Source organism: Eptesicus fuscus, chromosome 6 (assembly GCF_027574615.1).
Source record: "Eptesicus fuscus isolate TK198812 chromosome 6, DD_ASM_mEF_20220401, whole genome shotgun sequence".
In the NCBI taxonomy this organism is placed as follows: Eukaryota; Metazoa; Chordata; class Mammalia; order Chiroptera; family Vespertilionidae; genus Eptesicus; species Eptesicus fuscus.
In genome coordinates, this window is record NC_072478.1 from 766,015 (window position 1) to 785,536 (window position 19,522).

The 19,522-nt window shown below is 60.2% G+C and overlaps 1 protein-coding gene across 4 annotated transcripts in view; it reads right to left on the bottom strand.

Moving 5' to 3' along the window:
* The window catches only part of CAMK2D (calcium/calmodulin dependent protein kinase II delta), a 156,155-nt gene that overhangs the window by 30,215 nt on the left and 106,418 nt on the right, over positions 1-19,522 (bottom strand). For all 4 annotated transcript variants that reach the window (XM_028130220.2, XM_028130216.2, XM_028130217.2 and 1 more), the window contains exons 5-9: positions 13,620-13,685; positions 11,113-11,185; positions 4,940-5,042; positions 1,877-1,960; positions 159-253 (exon numbers count right to left, since the gene is read on the bottom strand). In XM_028130220.2, coding sequence (XP_027986021.1) covers positions 159-253; positions 1,877-1,960; positions 4,940-5,042; positions 11,113-11,185; positions 13,620-13,685 — 421 coding nt within the window. The remainder of the gene's footprint in view (positions 1-158; positions 254-1,876; positions 1,961-4,939; positions 5,043-11,112; positions 11,186-13,619; positions 13,686-19,522) is intronic.

The window sequence follows — 19,522 nt, forward strand, 5'->3', positions numbered from 1 at the left end:
CTTTCCTCTCACTCTTAGCGGATGTGGGCTGAGGACACGCACGATGTGCCGTGTTTCCCTGCGAGGACGACCCCGGAGCCTGTGGGTGACCTGCGTGCGGTGGAGGCGGCGGGCGCTGCCCTCCGAGAGCGCCCCATGAAGCCCCAGCCCCCACGTACGTCGTAGGCTCCGGCCTTGATCTGCTGGTAGAGTCTGTGCTGGTCCTCGTCCCAGAACGGGGGGTACCCCACCAGCAGGATGTAGAGAATGACGCCTGCAGGGACGAGCGGGAACAGCATTAGGTCGCAGCCACGGAGAGCTCCCGTGGCCGGCCGTGGACACAGCCCTCCCCACCCCGCCCCTGCAGGCCGCTGGGCCCCCGCAGGCCGGGGGTGTGCTTGGAGGCGCTAGGGGAGGGGGATCTCACGAGCACGGCCCCAGCGTCCAGCACCGGGACTCCGGCCAAGGCAGAGGCCGGCAGGCCTGAGCTGGGCCTCCCGAGCTTCCCGCACTCGCCTCTGCTCGCTCCTGTGCAGCTTCAGTATTTGTGTGTCTGTCTCTTCTAGTCACTTTGCCTCTACTTAGGCTAGTGTTGAGCGACGGGGCCGGGCATAAACTCACGCCCTGCACAGCAGGGCCTGGGAGTGCGGACAACCTGCGAGGAGACGAAGCCTTGCTCCTGCGGTCTCGGTCTCAACAGAGCGCCGGGGGCCCACGGAGGCCCCGGGTCCCACCGAGCGTGCGTTACAGCAGGGACCTGAGGGGAGGAGGGGAGGCCTGGCCCCGGTCCCCGCCGGTTCGAGGGCAGCCACACCCCGCTTCCCCCACAACACCCCTCAGTGCCCGCCTGTGAAATTCAGCAGCAGAAGCACAGCTGGTGGGGCTGACTGACTGCAAAGCCAGGATTGCCGTTAGCACGTAGGAGGGAGCAAGGGTGTCGGTCAGCGCCCACCCCAGGGCCCTGGGGCCCAGGCTGAGGAGCCGCTCAGCAAGGGGAAGGCAGGCCGGGGAGCACACCGAGGGTCTCACCACGTCAGTGGACAGCCCAACCTGTTAGAGTAACCGCTGTTTGCATGTCAGTTGCTTTGCAAACTATATACCACCTGAATTTAAAGGGCACCCTACTTGACCTGCATGTAATTCCACGGGGGCAATCTCCTTCTGTTCACAGGAGGGATGCACTCAGAGGCAGGACGGGCGGGGCGGCAGGCGCCCAGCAAAGACTGACCAGCATGGGACCTCCCAGTGGCCGCCCTGGGCGAGGAGGGCCCAGAGCCGCCGCTCCCAGGTTAAATGACAGGCGCCCGGTGCTGCTGCTAACGAGGCCACAGGAGGTGGAGGCGGGACAGCCCACTCTACCACGCCGAGGGAAGGGCTTGTTTCTAAGTAAAACCACGTTTCTTTCAGAATCGAAGCTGGCCGGCCCGTCCAGGCGGAGAGGAGCGGCAGAGGCAGCGGGAGCCGTGCGCGGCCGAGCGCCTGTGTCCACGGTCCCACAGGGCCGGGCCCGGAGCGCCGGTCCCGCCTTCTCAGCCTCTCCCGGGCAGTGAGCTCCCGGAGAGACTGCTGCAGACACGGCGCCGCCCGGACCCACAGGACAGCCAGCTCCTTCTCTCCAAGGGCACCCCGCCCCCTCCCACGCACGAGCACTCTCTGCAAACCCGGGCTCCGCGAGGCTGCCCAGGGGACAGAGGCCCAGCAGGCTCACCGTGGGCCGCCACGCCCCTCACCTCAAAGTGCCACTCAGACCAGCCCCTGGGAACTGGGAACGGGCTCCTGAGTCAGAGGCGGCAAGCAGGGCCTGCCCGCCCTCCCGGTGACCTCGGTGCAGATGGAGAAGGGCCTGTTCTAAGCCTATCAGCTCTGCTGCACCCAAACCTGCCGGGAGCGTGCTTACCGCAGGCCCACATGTCCACCGGCTTGCCGTAGGGGTCCTTCCGCAGCACTTCTGGAGACAGGTACCCGGGCGTGCCAGCGAAACCTGCGGGGCAGAGCCAGGGAGTCGGCAGGTGGACAGCAGCGATGGGGGGTGGAGGCGGCGAGGGAACTTTCCTGCTCTCTGTCAGCCGTTGGTCCAGGTGAGCTGGCCTCAGGCAGGAAGACAGCGTCTCTCCCACGCTGTGTACACCGATCTGCCGCCCGGTGGCTTGGGACCACCCAGCTCGTCCCGACACGAGCCACCCCACGGCGCCGGCCGGCCCCTGCGGCCCCCGAGCAGCCCCTCCTCTGTGTGGGGCTGATGCTCCCTGTGCCGGGGAGGACGCACCCCCACACGGTGAGGCCCCAGAGCGTTTCAACGCAGGCGGGACCCCTGCCTCCCCCTGGGCACCAACAAGCAGGCCGCCAGTGTCCCGTGCAGAGGGCCCCCTGCACCAGGAATGCGGGGCGATGCTGAGGAGTCTGTGGAACAAACCCACTCACCACGCCTGTGTTCCCGCATCTTCCGCACCTGCCACTTCCCACGGCTTCCCCCAGCCCAGACCCTTTCTCTCTTCAAGTAAAATTATGTAAAAGCCTGAAACCCTGGCATTACACACGACAAAGAAAGTTCTGTTCTTCTCTCGCGAAGGTGAAAAGCCCGCCCACCGACACCACCTTTTACCAGTTGACACGGGTCAGACGTGAGCACTGAAGGCAGACGACACTGAGTAGACACAGAGGAGCTGTGGGCGTAGCCAGGCCCTGCCTCCCGGGCCCAGGACCCGGGGCCTCAGGCGCCCAGCCGCCCCGTGCCTCCCCGCAGGCTGCACGAGAACTCACATGTACCTCAAACTTAGCAACGAGGGGTCCCATACATTAGAAATGCGCACTTTTCTGAAAAGGCGCTTCTCTAATGGGCACCTTAGCAAGAGCTGCACGTGGGCAGTGCGTGCTCCTCCCCCTCCCCCCGTCCCGCCCCGCATCCCGGCTGCTGGGACCAGCTGCTGCCAGCAATGACTGACTGCAGCTCACAGCGGGATGCACTGGCCCTGCCTGCGGACTCGCCTTCTGTGCGCTCAAGCAAGCGAGTGAGGGGTGTCCACCCCAAGGGTGAGGCTCGCTCACAGCTCCTGGCTCAGCACGCTTACGACCCTGCCCAGAACGCCACCTCCTCTCGCAGACACTGCCCGGGAGTTGGAGCGACTGCCCAGGACATAGCTCCAGGAGTCAGCCAGGGTGAGGCTGGGGTCCTGACTCAGAAGAGCCAGCCCCGCCCACACAGTCCACCTGCCTCCCCGGCCATGGAGATGACACGGGAGGGCCAGGAGCACAGACGGCCCCTGGCACTCAGGCCAGACGCTGGTGCCAACTCCGCCATGGCTCTGGCCACGAGGCTTCGTCCATCCTCCTGCTCCCGGTCATCCTCCTCCAAGCCTGCCTCCCCCCATCCCGGAGCTCTGGAGGGTCCCGCTCTGTTCTCGACAGAACCCGCCAGGTCCCGGCAAGATTCCTGGAGCTCAGAGCCGTGTGCTACCCGAGGAAGGGAACCTGCCTGCGCCCCCTCCCACGCCTATTCACACTGTCCTCACACCGGCACACGTGCACGACCCAGCGTCCTCCCTGGCAGGAGGCTGTCGGCACCCTCACCCACTGCCACGCCGCCTGCTGCACAGCCCAGCATGCCCCGCTCCACCTGCAACTTCGCATCACATCCCTGAACTTCCAGGGCAACGGCACCCTTCACTGGGACAGGCTCCCTCCGGCCTCCACCGACCCGCCGGGCATTGCACTTCAGCTGCACACTCCTCAGGCCTGAGACCCTTCGGGGCCAAGCCCGTGCCTGGACACCCTTAGCGCCTTGCCAGCTGGAACAAAGCCCCCTCCTTCAGGATGGCTGAGTGAGCCTCCTGCCAGACCAGCCAGGCTGTGTGCTCTCCATCCCCGTCAGCCACGCTCTCACGCAGCACGAAGGCGTGGGAGTCTCCCGCTTACAGAACGAGTCCCAGGCTCCACCTCCGTTTGTTCTACAGGGACAAGCAGGGCAGGCTGAGAGCGTGCCTCCTGGTGGGCGGGAGGGACTGCATGGGGAGGCCTATGGAACGGGAGTGGGCCACAGACAAGATCCGGTCTGGTCCCACGGACACAGGACAAGGACCAGGACAGCGGTAGAAAGTGAGGACCCCAATCGCCGGGAGGCTCCTGGCAGGCAGGCGAGGGGCGGGCGGCAGGCTCTGGGCACGGCCAGGAGATGGGCGTGTTTCGGGCACAGGCGCGTCTGTGAGGACAGCGGGGAAGGGAGACCTGCAGGTGTTCCCGCTGACAGCTGTTCAGAGGAAAAGGACTAGAAGCAAAAGGCATTTGAAATGCTCTCATCGCAGCCGCTGAGCGTCGGGAAGGGAAGGAGACGGAGGCTGGGGAGCGGCTGCCTCAGGGCGCCCTAGGAAACGGGTGACTCGGGCGCCCAGCAGACGCGGACGTCAGTGCAAAGGAGCTATGCAGGCTGGTCGCCGAGGTGGTCCCGGCTGGCAGAAATGCTGCAGTCTACGCTGGTTTAGCACCATCTCCTCCTTCATTGGAGGTAAACAGAGACTTCATCGTATAGAAATGTCACAATTATCACAGTTTTAGAGAGGAAACTGGCCTTTTAGAGAAAGGATATTTAAGATGGAACTCAATATCTATGTACGTGTTCTTATAACTATTTTTTAAAATTTTCACTTACTAATCACAGGCCTGGGGGCACTCGGCAAGATTCCGAGTCCTGCTCTTTGCATCGTCTCAGCATCAAGTGAGGCTGCACGTGGCACCCCTTTCCTCACGAGGGAAGCTCAGGAGCTCCGAGTGGCGTCTGTCACACTCTGGGCCCCTCCCCGCCCAGCAGAGTCCCTGCTGCTCCCATCACACCCCCTCCCGTCCCTTCTGACTGACGCCCTGCAGTGCCAGGAAGGCTCAGTGCTGTCAGCCCATGTTCTAAGCTGGAGCCGGGGGAACCCGTCCCCACAGTCCTCGTCAGGAGTGGGGTGATGACGGGGCTACTCACCGAACCACGCCTGCTGGTCCCCTTGAACCTCAATGGCAAGGCCGAAGTCCGCCAGCTTCACGGCCGCCCCCTTGGACTTGCTGGCCAACAGCAAATTCTCCGGCTTGGTTAAGAAGAAGGAGAAAGACGGGAGCCCATCGTGAGTGACTGAACTAACATGTTCTGTGATCGGGGAGCAACCAGCACGCACTGTCCTCTCGAGGCGGCTGTTCCTGACACAGGGCGACGCTGCTAGGAAGGGTGACCTGCCATGGTGCGGGTCAGACGGATGCACGGACGCACAGGGCAGACCCTGGATAGGAGGGAGGGTGCTGCCCACTCCCAGGGCAGGCGGGGTCCGGCCGGGCCACTGACAGTGGCTCAGAGCCTGCAGAGCAGACACTCAGCAGAAGAGAACGTGGCAGAATGATACCAAGAGTAGGACCAGTTTACACAGGTGATTTTTGGGGTCTCCCAGGCACGTGGCACAGAAGATTTTTGGGGTCTCCCATGTAGTACACGAGTTTTGTTTTTGTTTTCCAGGGGATGGGTGCGTGTGTTTGTATACTCGGCGCAGGGAGCTTCCAGCAGAAGCATGTGACCACAGCGTGCAATCAGAGGTCTGCTCCCATCAGCACATGCGGGTGAGGCCGGCACTGCTGTTCCCTTGACTGTGTGGCCGTCAGCACACGCTCAGGCAGCCGCCTGCGCCAACACCCAGTGCTGCCCCTGGCCTGGCACACACAGACACTCAATGGCAAAAAGCAGAGTGACTAAATGGATTATGGGATTCATCACACACACAGCTTGTTCCTAAAATACCTACACCAGTGGTCAGCAAACTGCGGCTTGCGAGCCACATGCAGCTCTTTGGCCCATTGAGTGTGGCTCTTCCACAAAATACCACGTGCGGGCGCGCACGTACAGTGCGATTGAAACTTCTGCCCATGCGCAGAAGTCGGTTTTCGGCTCTCAAAAGAAATTTCAATCGTTGTACTGTTGATATTTGGCTCTGTTGACTAATGAGTTTGCCGACCACTGATCTAGACAAACATAATGCACAAATACGTTCTTTAAAGTTTTATCTACATGTGGTTCTCAGAAAAGAGAATTGTGATTTTAAATTTGTTCAAAGTGTAGAATTCGTAACTTAATATATGTACTACCATGTGAATAAGAATTTACTGTCTCACATTCCCCCAAAGAATGAATTTCTTTCTTTTCTGCTCATAACTACTTTTTTCCCCATGAAATAGTATTTAAAATCCTCCCAAATCCAGAATTACTACCTTCATTAACATCTCTTTGTCTTCCTATGTCATCTATCAATTCATCCATCCATCCCACACCTACCATCCACCCACCATCCATCCACCCACCCCACCCATCCATCCCACACCCACCATCCATCCACCCACCCCACCCATCCATCCCACACCCACCACCCATCCACCCACCCCACCCATCCATCCCACATCCACCACCCATCCACCCACCATCCATTCACCCATCCCACCCATCCATCCAACATCCACCACCCATCCACCCAACCATCCATCCACCCACCCATCCACCCACTCATCCCACACCCCCCATCCATCCACCCACCAACCACCGACCCACCCATCCTGCCGGGGCAGTGAGGTGTGCCCCTGCCCTAATTCCCACCCCCGCCTGCCCCTCCTGCTCACTGCTGGATGCCCCTGCTCGCCCGGCTGCGCTCAGCACTGTCCGCAGTCCTGGGGCTCTGCACCAGGTGTGCCCATCGTCTAGCAGCCCCCGTGAGTGTCCTGCAGGTGTGACTGTATCAGAGACCTCGTCTTCTCTATTCAGTACCCAGTGACGTGCGGACCAATCGCCTTCGCTTAGCGCTGCTTTTGCTAGGCACCTGCTGCACCTTCTCGAGATGCGCTCAGCTCTGCACCAGGCCCTGTGGCCCCCTAGGCCCCTGAGCGCTCAGCTCTGCACCATGCTCTGCAGCCCCCCGAGCCGCAGCAGTGCTCCCCGAGGGGCTGCAGACAGCACCCACACACGCCCAGCTGGGCCTTTGATGATGAACACTCGGGCTTCTCTCTGACAGACGTGGATGACGGAGCTGTGCTCACACGTCTGCATGGCCCCTGAACCAGCACACGAGCCAGGGCCTGAGAACAGTCAGGGCAACATTCCGTGTAGCGCCAGACAGGAAGGACCCAGCTGTCCCCTTGCCCTTTCTCAGGTGCGGCACGTGGCCGCCGCCCCAGGGCTATGGCGAGCCCAGGAACACACGGGGACCGGGGCTGAGTGGGCCTACGGGGAGCGGTCTGGCCGGAACAGGCGCGAGCTCCCTGAAGCTCACCCCGTCCCCTAACGTCAGAGGACGGAGCAGAAACTTCTCCCCAAAAGAGCCACGTGGGCCGATGGTGCACCTTACCGCTCGGCGGGAAGCGGTACCGCTTGGCAGTGAGCCTTCCCGAAGTCCCTGCCTGCGTTTCTACCTACTGACTTCAGCTCACACGCCACAAAGTAGCTTAGCGCACAGCTCACTTGCCGGGCCCGCCGCCGGCGCTGATGCACGTTCCCGCCCGCGAAGGGCTCAGCTGAGCTTGGACACCGACAAACATCCATGTCACGATCCCAGAAAACGCACGACAAAGGTGCTGGGAGAGAAGTCACTTTCCATCCTTGGCTCTTAGGCCCTTGGCTTTCCACACAGAGTAAGATTCCAAACGACCGGTTTATTACAGAGCAGCCGACCCCATCGCATAAAAACGTGCACGTCCTGTATGTTCGCTGGAAAAGCAGTTCTGAGCTCTGACAAGGAACAAAGGGCTGTCTGTGCAGGTATGGAAGGAATAAGATCACCAAGAAAATGAAGTTTCAAAGGAATGTGCTGTTCCTTATTCCGGTGGGGAGGGGAAACCTGCTAAGGGCTGGTGGGCGCGCAGTTCAAGCGCGCAGTCCGAAGGAACCACCACCGACCACGCCTTTGCTTTCAACACTGAATGCTCTCAGATGCCAACGGAGGTCAAAGGAAGATTCCGGAAATGAAGGTAATGTTTTGCTTACAAATCTCATCTTCAAGTAACGCGCTGTGGATCTTTAAGAACATATTCCTCCAGGACATACAAGGGCTGTACGGTCGGTTAGAACTAGAGAGGTCTGCCCATGACAAAGCCCAGGGGCCGCTGGCCATGCAGCCGCTCGAGCCGCTCCCCAGGAGCAAACGCCTGGCCAGGCCGAGGTTTCACACGAAGCCCCACAACCGCACACGCGGCGCTCACACGCACAGATGCTTCTGCCCACGGTCTTCCTTCATTTCCATTTCTCGGCCGTCGCTCCTCTGACGGCACAGGCACGGCCGGGACGCTGAGGACTCTGGTAGGAGGTGGTATGAGGAGCTGAGTGACATCCTAACGTGTCAGCATGTGCGTCTGCTCCATACACCCTACTGGATCAGGACACGTGCGTCACTGTCTTCGCCTCACTGAGAGGCGCCCTCAGCCTTCCTGGGCTGATGTCCATGGAAGGAGACTCCGCGTCCCTCACGTGGGCCTCAGCTACTTGTGACTCTGCCTCCAGCTCTGTCACCTGGGAACCGTCTACTCACTATTGGGGCCCCAAGGCCTGGCTATACCGTGTCTGGCCCGTGTCCGCCAGACGAGTCTGGAATGAGGGAGCGCATCGCGCTGCTCGCCGGCCCACTGGAGGCTCTCCTGCTCCGATTCAGGAAGTCATTTCTCTGAGAGACACGGAACCGGTCTCAGCTGGCGAGGAACGTGTTTCGTCCCGAGCGGGAATGAGCCCACGGCTCTCCAGTGGATCTGCCGCAGACAGGACTGCGGTCAACAGTCTGGCACCACTCACCTTCGTGCCCGGTGGTCCACGCCCATCTGAGGCAGGGGCCGGCCGGGCTGCTGAGTGCAGTGACTGTGTGCCAACACCAGGGGCAGCGTCAGTCCCCAGCACACTCAGGAGCGGGCCCTGCCTGTCACCGCCGGTGGTGTCACACCTTCCGGAAGCAGACGCATTATCCGGCACAGTGACCACTGCTTTGGGACAAGCAGGATCCTGCCAGACGTGTGCCCAGCGGTGGGCCCGCGTGTCCTAGAAAAACCCACCTTCAAGATGCTTCACTTAATCCAGGAAACCGATTAGGACACAAATAAAACCTTACAGCTGTTGTGCCCCCCCAAGTGGCTCCCCATTCTTTCCATTTCCTGGTACCTCTTGGAGGCTGTCAAAGCACAGGGCACATGGGGTGACACTCGGACACCAATGCATTCTGAAAAAGCCTGGCTCTGCCCGCCATGGGATCACTTCCTGCCGAGGGCTGAGGGCCTGGGGGAGCCACCTGCCGCCAGCTTCCCTACCACGGCCTCCGGGTCTCAGGACACGGGTGGTGTTCAGTCCGAGGATGGCACACATCACAGACACACCTTTGGAGCTTGGTGTGTCAAACTTCGCCAAAAAACTGAGCAGAACTCGGGTAGTGTGTCACTTCTTAGGAAAAAACATTATTTCGCAAATGTTTCATCCTCGGCGGCCGCATGTCATCAGAAATGGCTACGCGTGTCAGTGCTGACACGCGTGTCATAGGTTCGCCATCACTGTCATAGGCCGAGGCCTCCAGGCAAGCGCTGGGTTAGGGAAAGGCACCCCCCCCCATGCTGCCCAGCCCCCTGGTGCAGCCCCCCCCACCCCGGTGCTGCCCAGCCCCCTGGTACTGCACTGCCCCCTGGTACAGCCCTGCCCCCTGGTGCTGCCCTGCCCCCTGGTGCTGCCCTGCCCCCTGGTGCTGCACTGCCCCCTGGTGCTGCCCTGCCCCCTGGTGCTGCCCTGCCCCCTGGTACAGCACTGCCCCCTGGTACAGCACTGCCCCCTGGTACTGCACTGCCCCCTGGTACTGCACTGCCCCCTGGTACAGCACTGCCCCCTGGTACAGCACGGCCCCCTGGTGCTGCCCTGCCCCCTGGTACAGCACTGCCCCCTGGTACTGCCCAGCTCCCTGGTACAGCACTGCCCCCTGGTACAGCACTGCCCCCTGGTACTGCCCAGCCCCCTGGTACAGCACTGCCCCCTGGTACAGCACTGCCCCCTGGTGCTGCCCTGCCCCCTGGTACAGCACTGCCCCCTGGTACAGCACTGCCCCCTGGTGCTGCCCTGCCCCCTGGTACAGCACTGCCCCCTGGTACAGCACTGCCCCCTGGTACAGCACTGCCCCCTGGTACTGCCCTGCCCCCTGGTACTGCCCTGCCCCCTGGTGCTGCCCTGCCCCCTGGTACAGCACTGCCCCCTGGTACAGCACTGCCCCCTGGTACAGCACTGCCCCCTGGTGCTGCCCTGCCCCCTGGTACAGCACTGCCCCCTGGTACAGCACTGCCCCCTGGTACTGCACTGCCCCCTGGTACAGCACTGCCCCCTGGTGCTGCCCTGCCCCCTGGTGCTGCCCTGCCCCCTGGTACAGCACTGCCCCCTGGTACAGCACTGCCCCCTGGTACTGCCCTGCCCCCTGGTACAGCACTGCCCCCTGGTGCTGCCCTGCCCCCTGGTACAGCACTGCCCCCTGGTACAGCACTGCCCCCTGGTACAGCACTGCCCCCTGGTGCTGCCCTGCCCCCTGGTACAGCACTGCCCCCTGGTACAGCACTGCCCCCTGGTACAGCACTGCCCCCTGGTGCTGCCCTGCCCCCTGGTACAGCATTGCCCTGCCCCCTGGTACAGCACTGCCCCCTGGTGTACCGCCTGGATAGGAGCAGGCATGTCCTGTACCATCCTGCCCTGTTGCTGTGATGCATGTTTTTTTTATATATGTTTTTATTGATTTCACAGAGGAAGGGAGATGGAGAAAGAGACAGAAACATCAATGATGAGAGAATCATGTATCAGCCGCCTTCTGCACGCCCCCCCCCACTGGGGATCACACCCACAACCCGGGCATGTGCCCCTGACCGGAATCGAACCCAGGGACGCTCTATCCACTGAGCCACACGAGCGAGGGCTGACGCTCTATCCACTGAGCCACACCGGCAGGCTCGCCGTGATGCATGTCGAGCCTGCAGACAAGCAGCTGGGAGGCATGGAGCATCACTGACAGCAGTCAGTTTGGGCAGGAAGCTGGGAGCAACCAGGGAACCACGTTAAGGGCCTGCCCTCGGCTCTTTCCCGGAAACGACACCCTCCTCCATCCAGACACAGGGACGCGGCACACTGACCTTCAGGTCCCTGTGCACGATGCCGTTGAGGTGGCAGTGGCTCACGCTCTCCAGGATCTGCTGGATGCAGTGGCTGCGGAGACACAAGGCAGAGGGGTGCCGGAGGACCGAGTGCCGACGGCAGGCCGGTTCCAGCGCACGCACACAAAACCACCCTTTCCCCTTTCCAACGGGACCTGGAATTGAATGGTGCCGAATAAAGGCGCTTCTGGTCCCAGCACGGACTCCGTGGCATGTTCAGACCAAACCACTGGAGCTGCGTTCCGTGGACCCCCTGCAAACGAGGCCGCTGCTACACAAGAGGGAAGGGTTCCTGGGAAAAGAATGTGTCCCCGCTTCCCATTATGTCCTGGGAACCCCTCAGGGACAACAGCGGGTGGTGTTTCTCACACACCTGAGCTGTGCGCACCTGGTCCCCAGGAGGCACGGGGGGAGCAGGAAGGAGTGGCAGGTTAGAGGGTCGGACCTGGGGCACAACTACCATCTGACTCGGCAGCGCTGCTTCGTGTCTCACATGTCGGAGGAAAACGAACGGGGTCCCCAGAAAAGGAGAACCCAAAGTCCACCCACACGTGAACCGCCTCGGCCGTCGGGCTGCTTCTGGGGAAGGCCTAAGCGCTGAGGGGTGAACAGTACAACGGAAGCCCTGGAGCAGGTTACACGCGTTTCCATGCCAGTTTGCTGTCACCTGTGGAGACGCACCAGTCGTGCCCTCTCTCTCAGGCCCTGCTCCCTGCTGGCAAGCGCTGTTCAGTTAGGACCCCCACTGCAGCTCTTCGTCCCTGTCACCCAACAGTGACATGGGCCTCCGCCCGGCAGTGTCCGAGCTCAGGCACACTCCACGGCCAGAGGAAGCGAGAGCTCAGGGAGGACACGCTCAACCCCAAGGTGAGCCCTGGGTGGACAGTGACCACCTGGTGTATCCTAGGTCAGTGCCAACACGCCGGTCAGGGCTGGGCGCCTGCAGAGACCCTCAGGCCGGCTCCCTATACCAAGGCTCGTTTGAGTGCTGGCAACTTTTCCTAAATCCTGGGACTTGTTTTCCTTCTATAATAACGTTCACTTTATACTACTTTTTGGGAAATTCACTCTCTCCTCAAACTACGGTACAGGTCCCAGGGCCTGAGAGTCACAGAAAAGGAGGAAGCAAACAGTAACCCGTTTCCTGGTGAGCATGGCGGGACCCCAGCTCCCTGAGGCCAGCAAACACGTCGCCAGTGATTTGCAGAACAAGCTCTTGATGCTTGTGGCTCGGAAGAGAGTCTTCTCCTCGACTTGGTGTGGCCTGCCCTAGAAATGCCCCTGGGAGCTCCAATGCCACGGGAGCACGCGCACAGGTCACCTGCCCATTACCCTGGGGCCCTTGGATGGTGACACAACCTTTATTTAATTTGGCCGGCATTTTTCGATTGTACATCGGCTGCTCACATAGCACATGAGCACTCAAGTAAGCCGCCAGCTTGCTGGCCACCCTGAGCACCCACCCCTCCCTGGCGCGGGTTCTCCCAGCTGCGCAGGAGCCGCAGGGGCCTTGCAGAGGGTCTGGGTCTGGGTCCAGGAGCCACTGGCGAGTCACTCAGGTGAGCCCACAGAAAGCCTGGAACAGTGGCGCTAAGCGCAGGGCATTCGCAGGGCCTAGGGAGCTGCACAGCCCGGCTTCTGGGGAGACAGGCCACTGCGGCCGGACCAGCCGACGGCATCGCGGTGTCGTGCACATGCTCACAGGGGGCCCGCGCTCCTGGCCGGGCTGCTCGCGGGAAGTGCCAGCTGCGGCCATTGGCTTAAGCAGCGGCTGCTGCTCAGTGCGTCACCTTGTGCAGCCTGGCACTTCCCAGTGAGACAAGTGGGAGCCACTTCTGACTTCTGTACAAACTTGTCAGTGACAAGATCGGAAAGTCCTCTTGGACACTCTGAAATACCTGTACAAGCATTTTCCAAATGAGGGTTCCCAGGGCTGTGAGGACACTCCCAGCTGACCGTGACCGTGCCTCTGGGTGACTCTGTGGGCCGCTCCGAGGCCCGGAGGCCGGTGCTTGGACCTGCTGCCAATCGTAGCCCCTGGCCCCTGTGATGTGGCCTGTGCGACCCAAGAACTGAGCTTTTAATTTTACTTAATTTTAATGATGAAACAGAAATCGAAGGGTCCTATGTGACTAGGCACACTGGGCAGCTGGGACCTGGAGACCAGAGGGTGTCAATCTTCCATCTCTCACACCTGCTAAAAAAGTATATTTCTTTAGCAGAAGCCATTCTAGTGAGGCTTTAAAAAATAAAATGCCTTAATCAATAAAGAAAATAAAAAAATAAAATGCACACTCTAACTACAGACCCTAGATAAAAATAAAGTTTAGACCAGATTCATAGACTTTTTTCCAGAGAATCATCCTGGAAATCCCGCAGAGAAAAACCGCCAATGAGGAGAGCATCATCGGAGGAGTCCAGACGGAGCTGAGTCCCGGGCCGCGCGGGCGCGGGCGGAGCGGGAGGTGCAGGTGGCGGTCACTCACCTGGCGTCGGCCTCGCTGTAGTACTCTCTCGCCACGATGTCTTCAAACAGTTCACCGCCAGTCACTCTGCGGGAGAGGAAGAATGAGGTGGCTATGGATGTGCACCACACTCGTGTAGAACTTCGTTTTATTTAAAAATTATTATAATAAAGCGTTTTTAAACTGTAAGACTGCCATTTCCTAGCAGTCAGGCTATATGACCTAAATGTTCCTCTCCTGCCTACACGCCTCTGTCACCAGACCCTGAGGACACCACGTCTTCACACCGTCACTCCTTCAGGACTCGTCTACGGAAAGCGGCTGCTGCGACCCCCTGATTCAGTTCCTCACAGAGGGAGCGGGGAGAGGGTGAGGAGAGGGCAGGGACGCTTTCTCAGCTCGTGGAGGACGGCCTGTCGAGGCAGCAGAGGGAAGCGCACTCAGCCTGCCTGAGGGCTCCTCGCAGTCTGGGATGGACGTGCCTGTGGCCAGAGGCGGCCTCCCTCACAAGCCCAGGGCCGGCGGGGAGCCGGGCTGCGCTGACAGCCGGCTCCCTCAGGCCCCGGGTTTACCAGGGACCGAAGAAGGCTTTGAGCCATGTCCCGGGAGGCGGTGGTGACCAGCCAGCCAGGAGTCCGTCCCCCTGCACGGACTCACCCCTCCCAGCTGGACCCAGTTCCTCAGGGAGCTCACTCACACCCTGGGTCCCGGGCCTCCCGACAGGACGGTGGTGCCCTGGAGGCGCTGCTTCTCCAGGGCCTACAGGCCACTGGTTTGGGGTAGAATCCTCCGAATTCTCTGGCTTAAGTTTCTTTCTTTCTCCTAAAATAGCATGTTTTTAAATTTCAAAGTTGTAGTGTTGTAGGGAAGTTTTAAAACTACGCAAGTGCACCAAGTACTCCCCTCTACAACAACGCCACCCTCTGGAATAAATGTACTTCATGCGCATCCCTTCAACTTGCTAATCTTTAAACATTATACTTTCCTCCTTGCAAAGACACAAAGGAAACACTTTCTCACCAGTGGGTGGGGCGATAGGTAAGTCACTAGGCCACTGTGACTTGTTCATTCCACAGGAGTCATGGGCACTGCTTCCTGTCGGAAGCAGTTTTCCATTTAAAATAAGTAACGGAAGACCACGTGTGTGTGCATACTTCAGAGTATTTGCAGAATACGCCTTCTTATAAGTAAAACTGCTGGGTCAAGAGTACCCACATTTAAATTTGGGGGCAAACAAACCTCCCACATTGCCAAGGGCCACATCATCACAATAGTGGTTACGGCACCCAATCAAATGCGGGTCCCCTGGGAAGAAGCCCCTCCCTTCGGGTGAATTCCTGCTGCCAGTGCCCTGGACCCTGCTCATCACTGAGCAGCCGTTCCCTCCGACTGTGACCTGGAGTGAGTCCTGCGCCACGACTGCTGTCCCAGGCTGCCACCCTCTGGCTGCCTGCCCGTGGCGAGGAGACGGAGCTGTGCCAGCTGCGTGTGACAGTGCTCTCGGGGCGCTCAGCAGGCACCAGCTCACTTCCAGAACGCGAGTGTCCCCTGCTCTCGGCATGACTGACAGGCAGCCAGCGGGAACAGAGGTTGGCAATAAAGAGTCCAGGTGTGAACTGAAGGGAATACATTTGCTTTAAGGAAAGATTTCAAATCAATATCATACCTTGTTCTAAATAAAAATACAGAGAACCATACATTTTTAGAGCTTTCATCCGAAATGTAATTTATTCCAACGGCCTGATTTAGCCGAAGACACCACGGAGGGAAGCAGGGTCACAACCAGCATGGCGAAACCCCACTCACAGACCCCGGTCAGAGCCGGAGGCCCCGCTTCCTCACCGCACGCACAGGCGCGCAGGCCGACTTCCAGCCGAGACGCTGCCCCACAGCCCACACGGAGCGATCACTAGGTGCCCTCCCGCCCCCCACCACGAGCCTGCCCGTAAGGACACTGTGCAGCAAAGCGTGCGCCCAGTCCCAGAGGTTCTGCTGGGCTGTGGGGGGCAGACTCCAGGGAATGAGTCTTTCTGCTGAGGTCGGAGAAAACCGCAGGACTATTGGCCCGCCCTCTGACCTGATGTCGAACATGCACTCACAAATGCAGAGCACAGTGAGTGAGAACACGAATCCAGTCATGCACTCACCACGATGGATGTGAGAATGCCAGAAGGTTCTTAGCCCCTTCCGCCAGGAAATCCTCCACCAACAGCACATGGCGTGGTCCACAGTGGGACACTCGGCCATCAATCCTCTGAGACTCACTGCTCCAGGTTAGACCAACCAGGCTTCATACAACAGCACTGACAGCGCCACAAGCGCGGGACGTCCTCACTCCCTCCTTCAGGCACCTCTCTGGGCCGTCTGTCTGTCTGTGTCAGTCCTCTCTGGGCCGTCTGTCTGTGTCACAGTCCTCTCTGGGCCGTCTGTCTGTGTCACAGTCCTCTCCAGGCCGTCTGTCTGTGTCACAGTCCTCTCCGGGCTGTCTGTCTGTGTCACAGTCCTCTCCGGGCCATCTGTCTGTGTCACAGTCCTCTCTGGGCCGTCTGTCTGTGTCAGTCCTCTCTGGGCCGTCTGTCTGTCAATCCTCTCTGGGCCGTCTGTCTGTGTCACAGTCCTCTCTGGGCCGTCTGTCTGTCAATCCTCTCTGGGCCGTCTGTCTGTGTCAGTCCTCTCTGGGCCGTCTGTCTGTGTCACAGTCCTCTCCGGGCCGTCTGTCTGTGTCACAGTCCTCTCTGGGCCGTCTGTCTGTGTCAGTCCTCTCTGGGCCGTCTGTCTGTCAATCCTCTCTGGGCCGTCTCTCTGTGTCACAGTCCTCTCTGGGCCGTCTGTCTGTCTGTGTCAGTCCTCTCTGGGCCGTCTGTCTGTCAGTCCTCTCTGGGCCGTCTCTCTGTGTCACAGTCCTCTCTGGGCCGTCTGTCTGTCAGTCCTCTCTGGGCTGTCTCTCTGTGTCACAGTCCTCTCCGGGCCATCTGTCTGTGTCACAGTCCTCTCCGGGCCGTCTGTCTGTGTCACAGTCCTCTCCGGGCCGTCTGTCTGTGTCACAGTCCTCTCTGGGCCGTCTGTCTGTGTCAGTCCTCTCTGGGCCGTCTGTCTGTGTCACAGTCCTCTCTGGGCCGTCTGTCTGTGTCAGTCCTCTCTGGGCCGTCTGTCTGTGTCACAGTCCTCTCTGGGCCGTCTGTCTGTGTCAGTCCTCTCTGGGCCGTCTGTCTGTGTCACAGTCCTCTCTGGGCCGTCTGTCTGTGTCACAGTCCTCTCTGGGCCGTCTGTCTGTGTCACAGTCCTTTCTGGGCCGTCTGTCTGTGTCACAGTCCTCTCTGGGCCGTCTGTCTGTGTCACAGTCCTCTCTGGGCCATCTGTCTGTGTCACAGTCCTCTCTGGGCCGTCTGTCTGTGTCACAGTCCTCTCCGGGCCATCTGTCTGTGTCACAGTCCTCTCTGGGCCGTCTGTCTGTGTCACAGTCCTCTCTGGGCCATCTGTCTGTGTCACAGTCCTCTCTGGGCCGTCTGTCTGTGTCACAGTCCTCTCCGGGCCGTCTGTCTGTGTCACAGTCCTCTCCGGGCCGTCTGTCTGTGTCACAGTCCTCTCCGGGCCGTCTGTCTGTCTGTGTCACAGTCCTCTCTGGGCGGTCTGTCTGTGTCACAGTCCTCTCTGGGCCGTCTGTCTGTGTCACAGTCCTCTCCGGGCCGTCTGTCTGTGTCACAGTCCTCTCCGGGCCGTCTGTCTGTGTCACAGTCCTCTCCGGGCCGTCTGTCTGTGTCACAGTCCTCTCCGGGCCGTCTGTCTGTGTCACAGTCCTCTCCGGGCCGTCTGTCTGTGTCACAGTCCTCTCTGGGCCGTCTGTCTGTGTCACAGTCCTCTCTGGGCCGTCTGTCTGTCAGTCCTCTCTGGGCCGTCTGTCTGTGTCACAGTCCTCTCTGGGCCGTCTGTCTGTCAGTCCTCTCTGGGCCGTCTGTCTGTCAGTCCTCTCTGGGCCGTCTGTCTGTCTGTCCTCTCTGGGCCGTCTATCTGTGTCACAGTCCTCTCTGGGCCGTCTGTCTGTGTCACAGTCCTCTCTGGGCCGTCTGTGTAAGCGGTACGCTCTGCTCAGTCCTTACTTGGTTCATGCTAATTTAACAAAATTAAAACCTCGGCTGGCCTTTCCTTGTTCGCAGGTCCTGAGGGGTAAGGGCAGTTGGACTTTATGGTGCAGCTTCCATGTGAAATCTTACACCAGAAACCTGCCCGTTTTTAAAGAAGGAGTTTTTCATGGAGCGAAACGGAGCTGGCGCAGCTGTTTCAACCCCTGCGCGTCTCCTCCCCGTCCCAGGACCCTGGTGAGAGATGCTGTCTTATTTTCCAAAACAAGGAGTGATCGCCTTTTCATTTGTTCTATTTGAAGACCAGATACCACGACGGAGTCATTCAACAGGTTTTCACTCTGATTTCTTGGTCAGATTTCGCCACTTAAGCAGCGGCAGAGAATGGCGACTCTGCCACTCGGTGGCCAGTCCGCCCGCAGGGAGTCAGAGCGAAGTGGTCTTCACAGCGTGGCATTCCATCGCTAACACGTGCCAACCTGGTGCCCACACCGTCAAGTCGGGCTGCCCTGGGATGACACACATTTCCTGAACCTGGAGAGATCCGTCTCTCTAGTTAGACAAGAGTCAAAACCCAAGCCAAGTGCAGAAACGGTGATGACGCCTTCCTCAGCCCGCACAGGCCGACAGCTGTGCAGCCTCGGAAGCAGGTCTATCTGGGCTCGTGCTCCGGTACGAACGCTCACTTCTTGGCGCTGAGGTGACAGCTGCGCGAGGCAGGCATCCGAAAGGTGACGCCCCAGCCGGTTCCTGCCGGGGGGCTGGCCGGAATGGCTGCGGGCACACGCGCATGTCGTCAGGTTGACGACAGCTGACTTTAAAGATATCCCACTCTGCAGGAGGGCTGCCTTCCATCTCCCGTTAGGAAAAGGTGTCCGTTATCAGCCGCTCAGAGTGCAAGGAGAGGCAACCCGCTTTCCTCACGGGAGGAGACTTTCCTGAACAGACGCTGGGCGCTGGCACCCACATCAGGCTCCGTGTCCCTGAGCAGCAGCACAAAGGCCTTCTCGCTGCCCACGAACACATCCCCTGGAAAGCGCTGAAGCGTGTTCACCTTCCAAAACAGGAGATTCAACAGCACACAGAGGCGTTCTTCCCTCGACACCACGAAGCACATGGCCACGCACGCACCGCGGGGCCCAGCCGCCCGGAGTCTGAGGACACGGAGCCCGTCCTCGGCGCCTGGCTCCGGGAGGCAGACCTGCTCGGCTCGCTGCCAAGAAGCAGTGACCCCACGTCCCAGGAGGAAGCCCAGGCGGGCAGTGCGTGCAACAGTGGAGGAAAGTCAGAGCTCGGCTCTCGCGCCAGGGACCACGGGTGACCTCAACTGTGAAAGGCGTGCCTGACCCCCCAGTGTGCTCCGCAGCAGATGTCTGGCTAAACTAACAAAGCCATGTCGATGCTCTGAGCAGCTAACTAGCATGTAGGCAGCCAGACCCTCGAAGAGCCGGCACCGTGGCAGCGTGGGCACCCAGAGGAGCAGACCAAAGGCCTAAAACGGTCGCGCCAGCCCCTGCACACCCCTCACAGAGCAGGGTGTCCTCCGCAGGTGGCTGAGAGCCTGTAGGTGAGGCAGGTCCAGGCACGGCCTCCATCCAGCGGGCGACATAATCACCCACATAAATGCAGTGTCATGCACGCGGTCAGGCGGTGACGAGTGTCGAGCAGGAAAGAAACCAGACATGGAGAGGCTGGGAGAGCTGGGGAGCAGGTGGACTTCCAGGCCGGGTGCACAGGGCAGGCGGCCTGGAGGGCTGAGCTGTGAGCCAAGCCAGAAGGGGCGGCAGGACAAGGACACCCAGGGCCAGGGGCAGGCGACAAGGACCGCAGTGTGGCTGGAGCTGG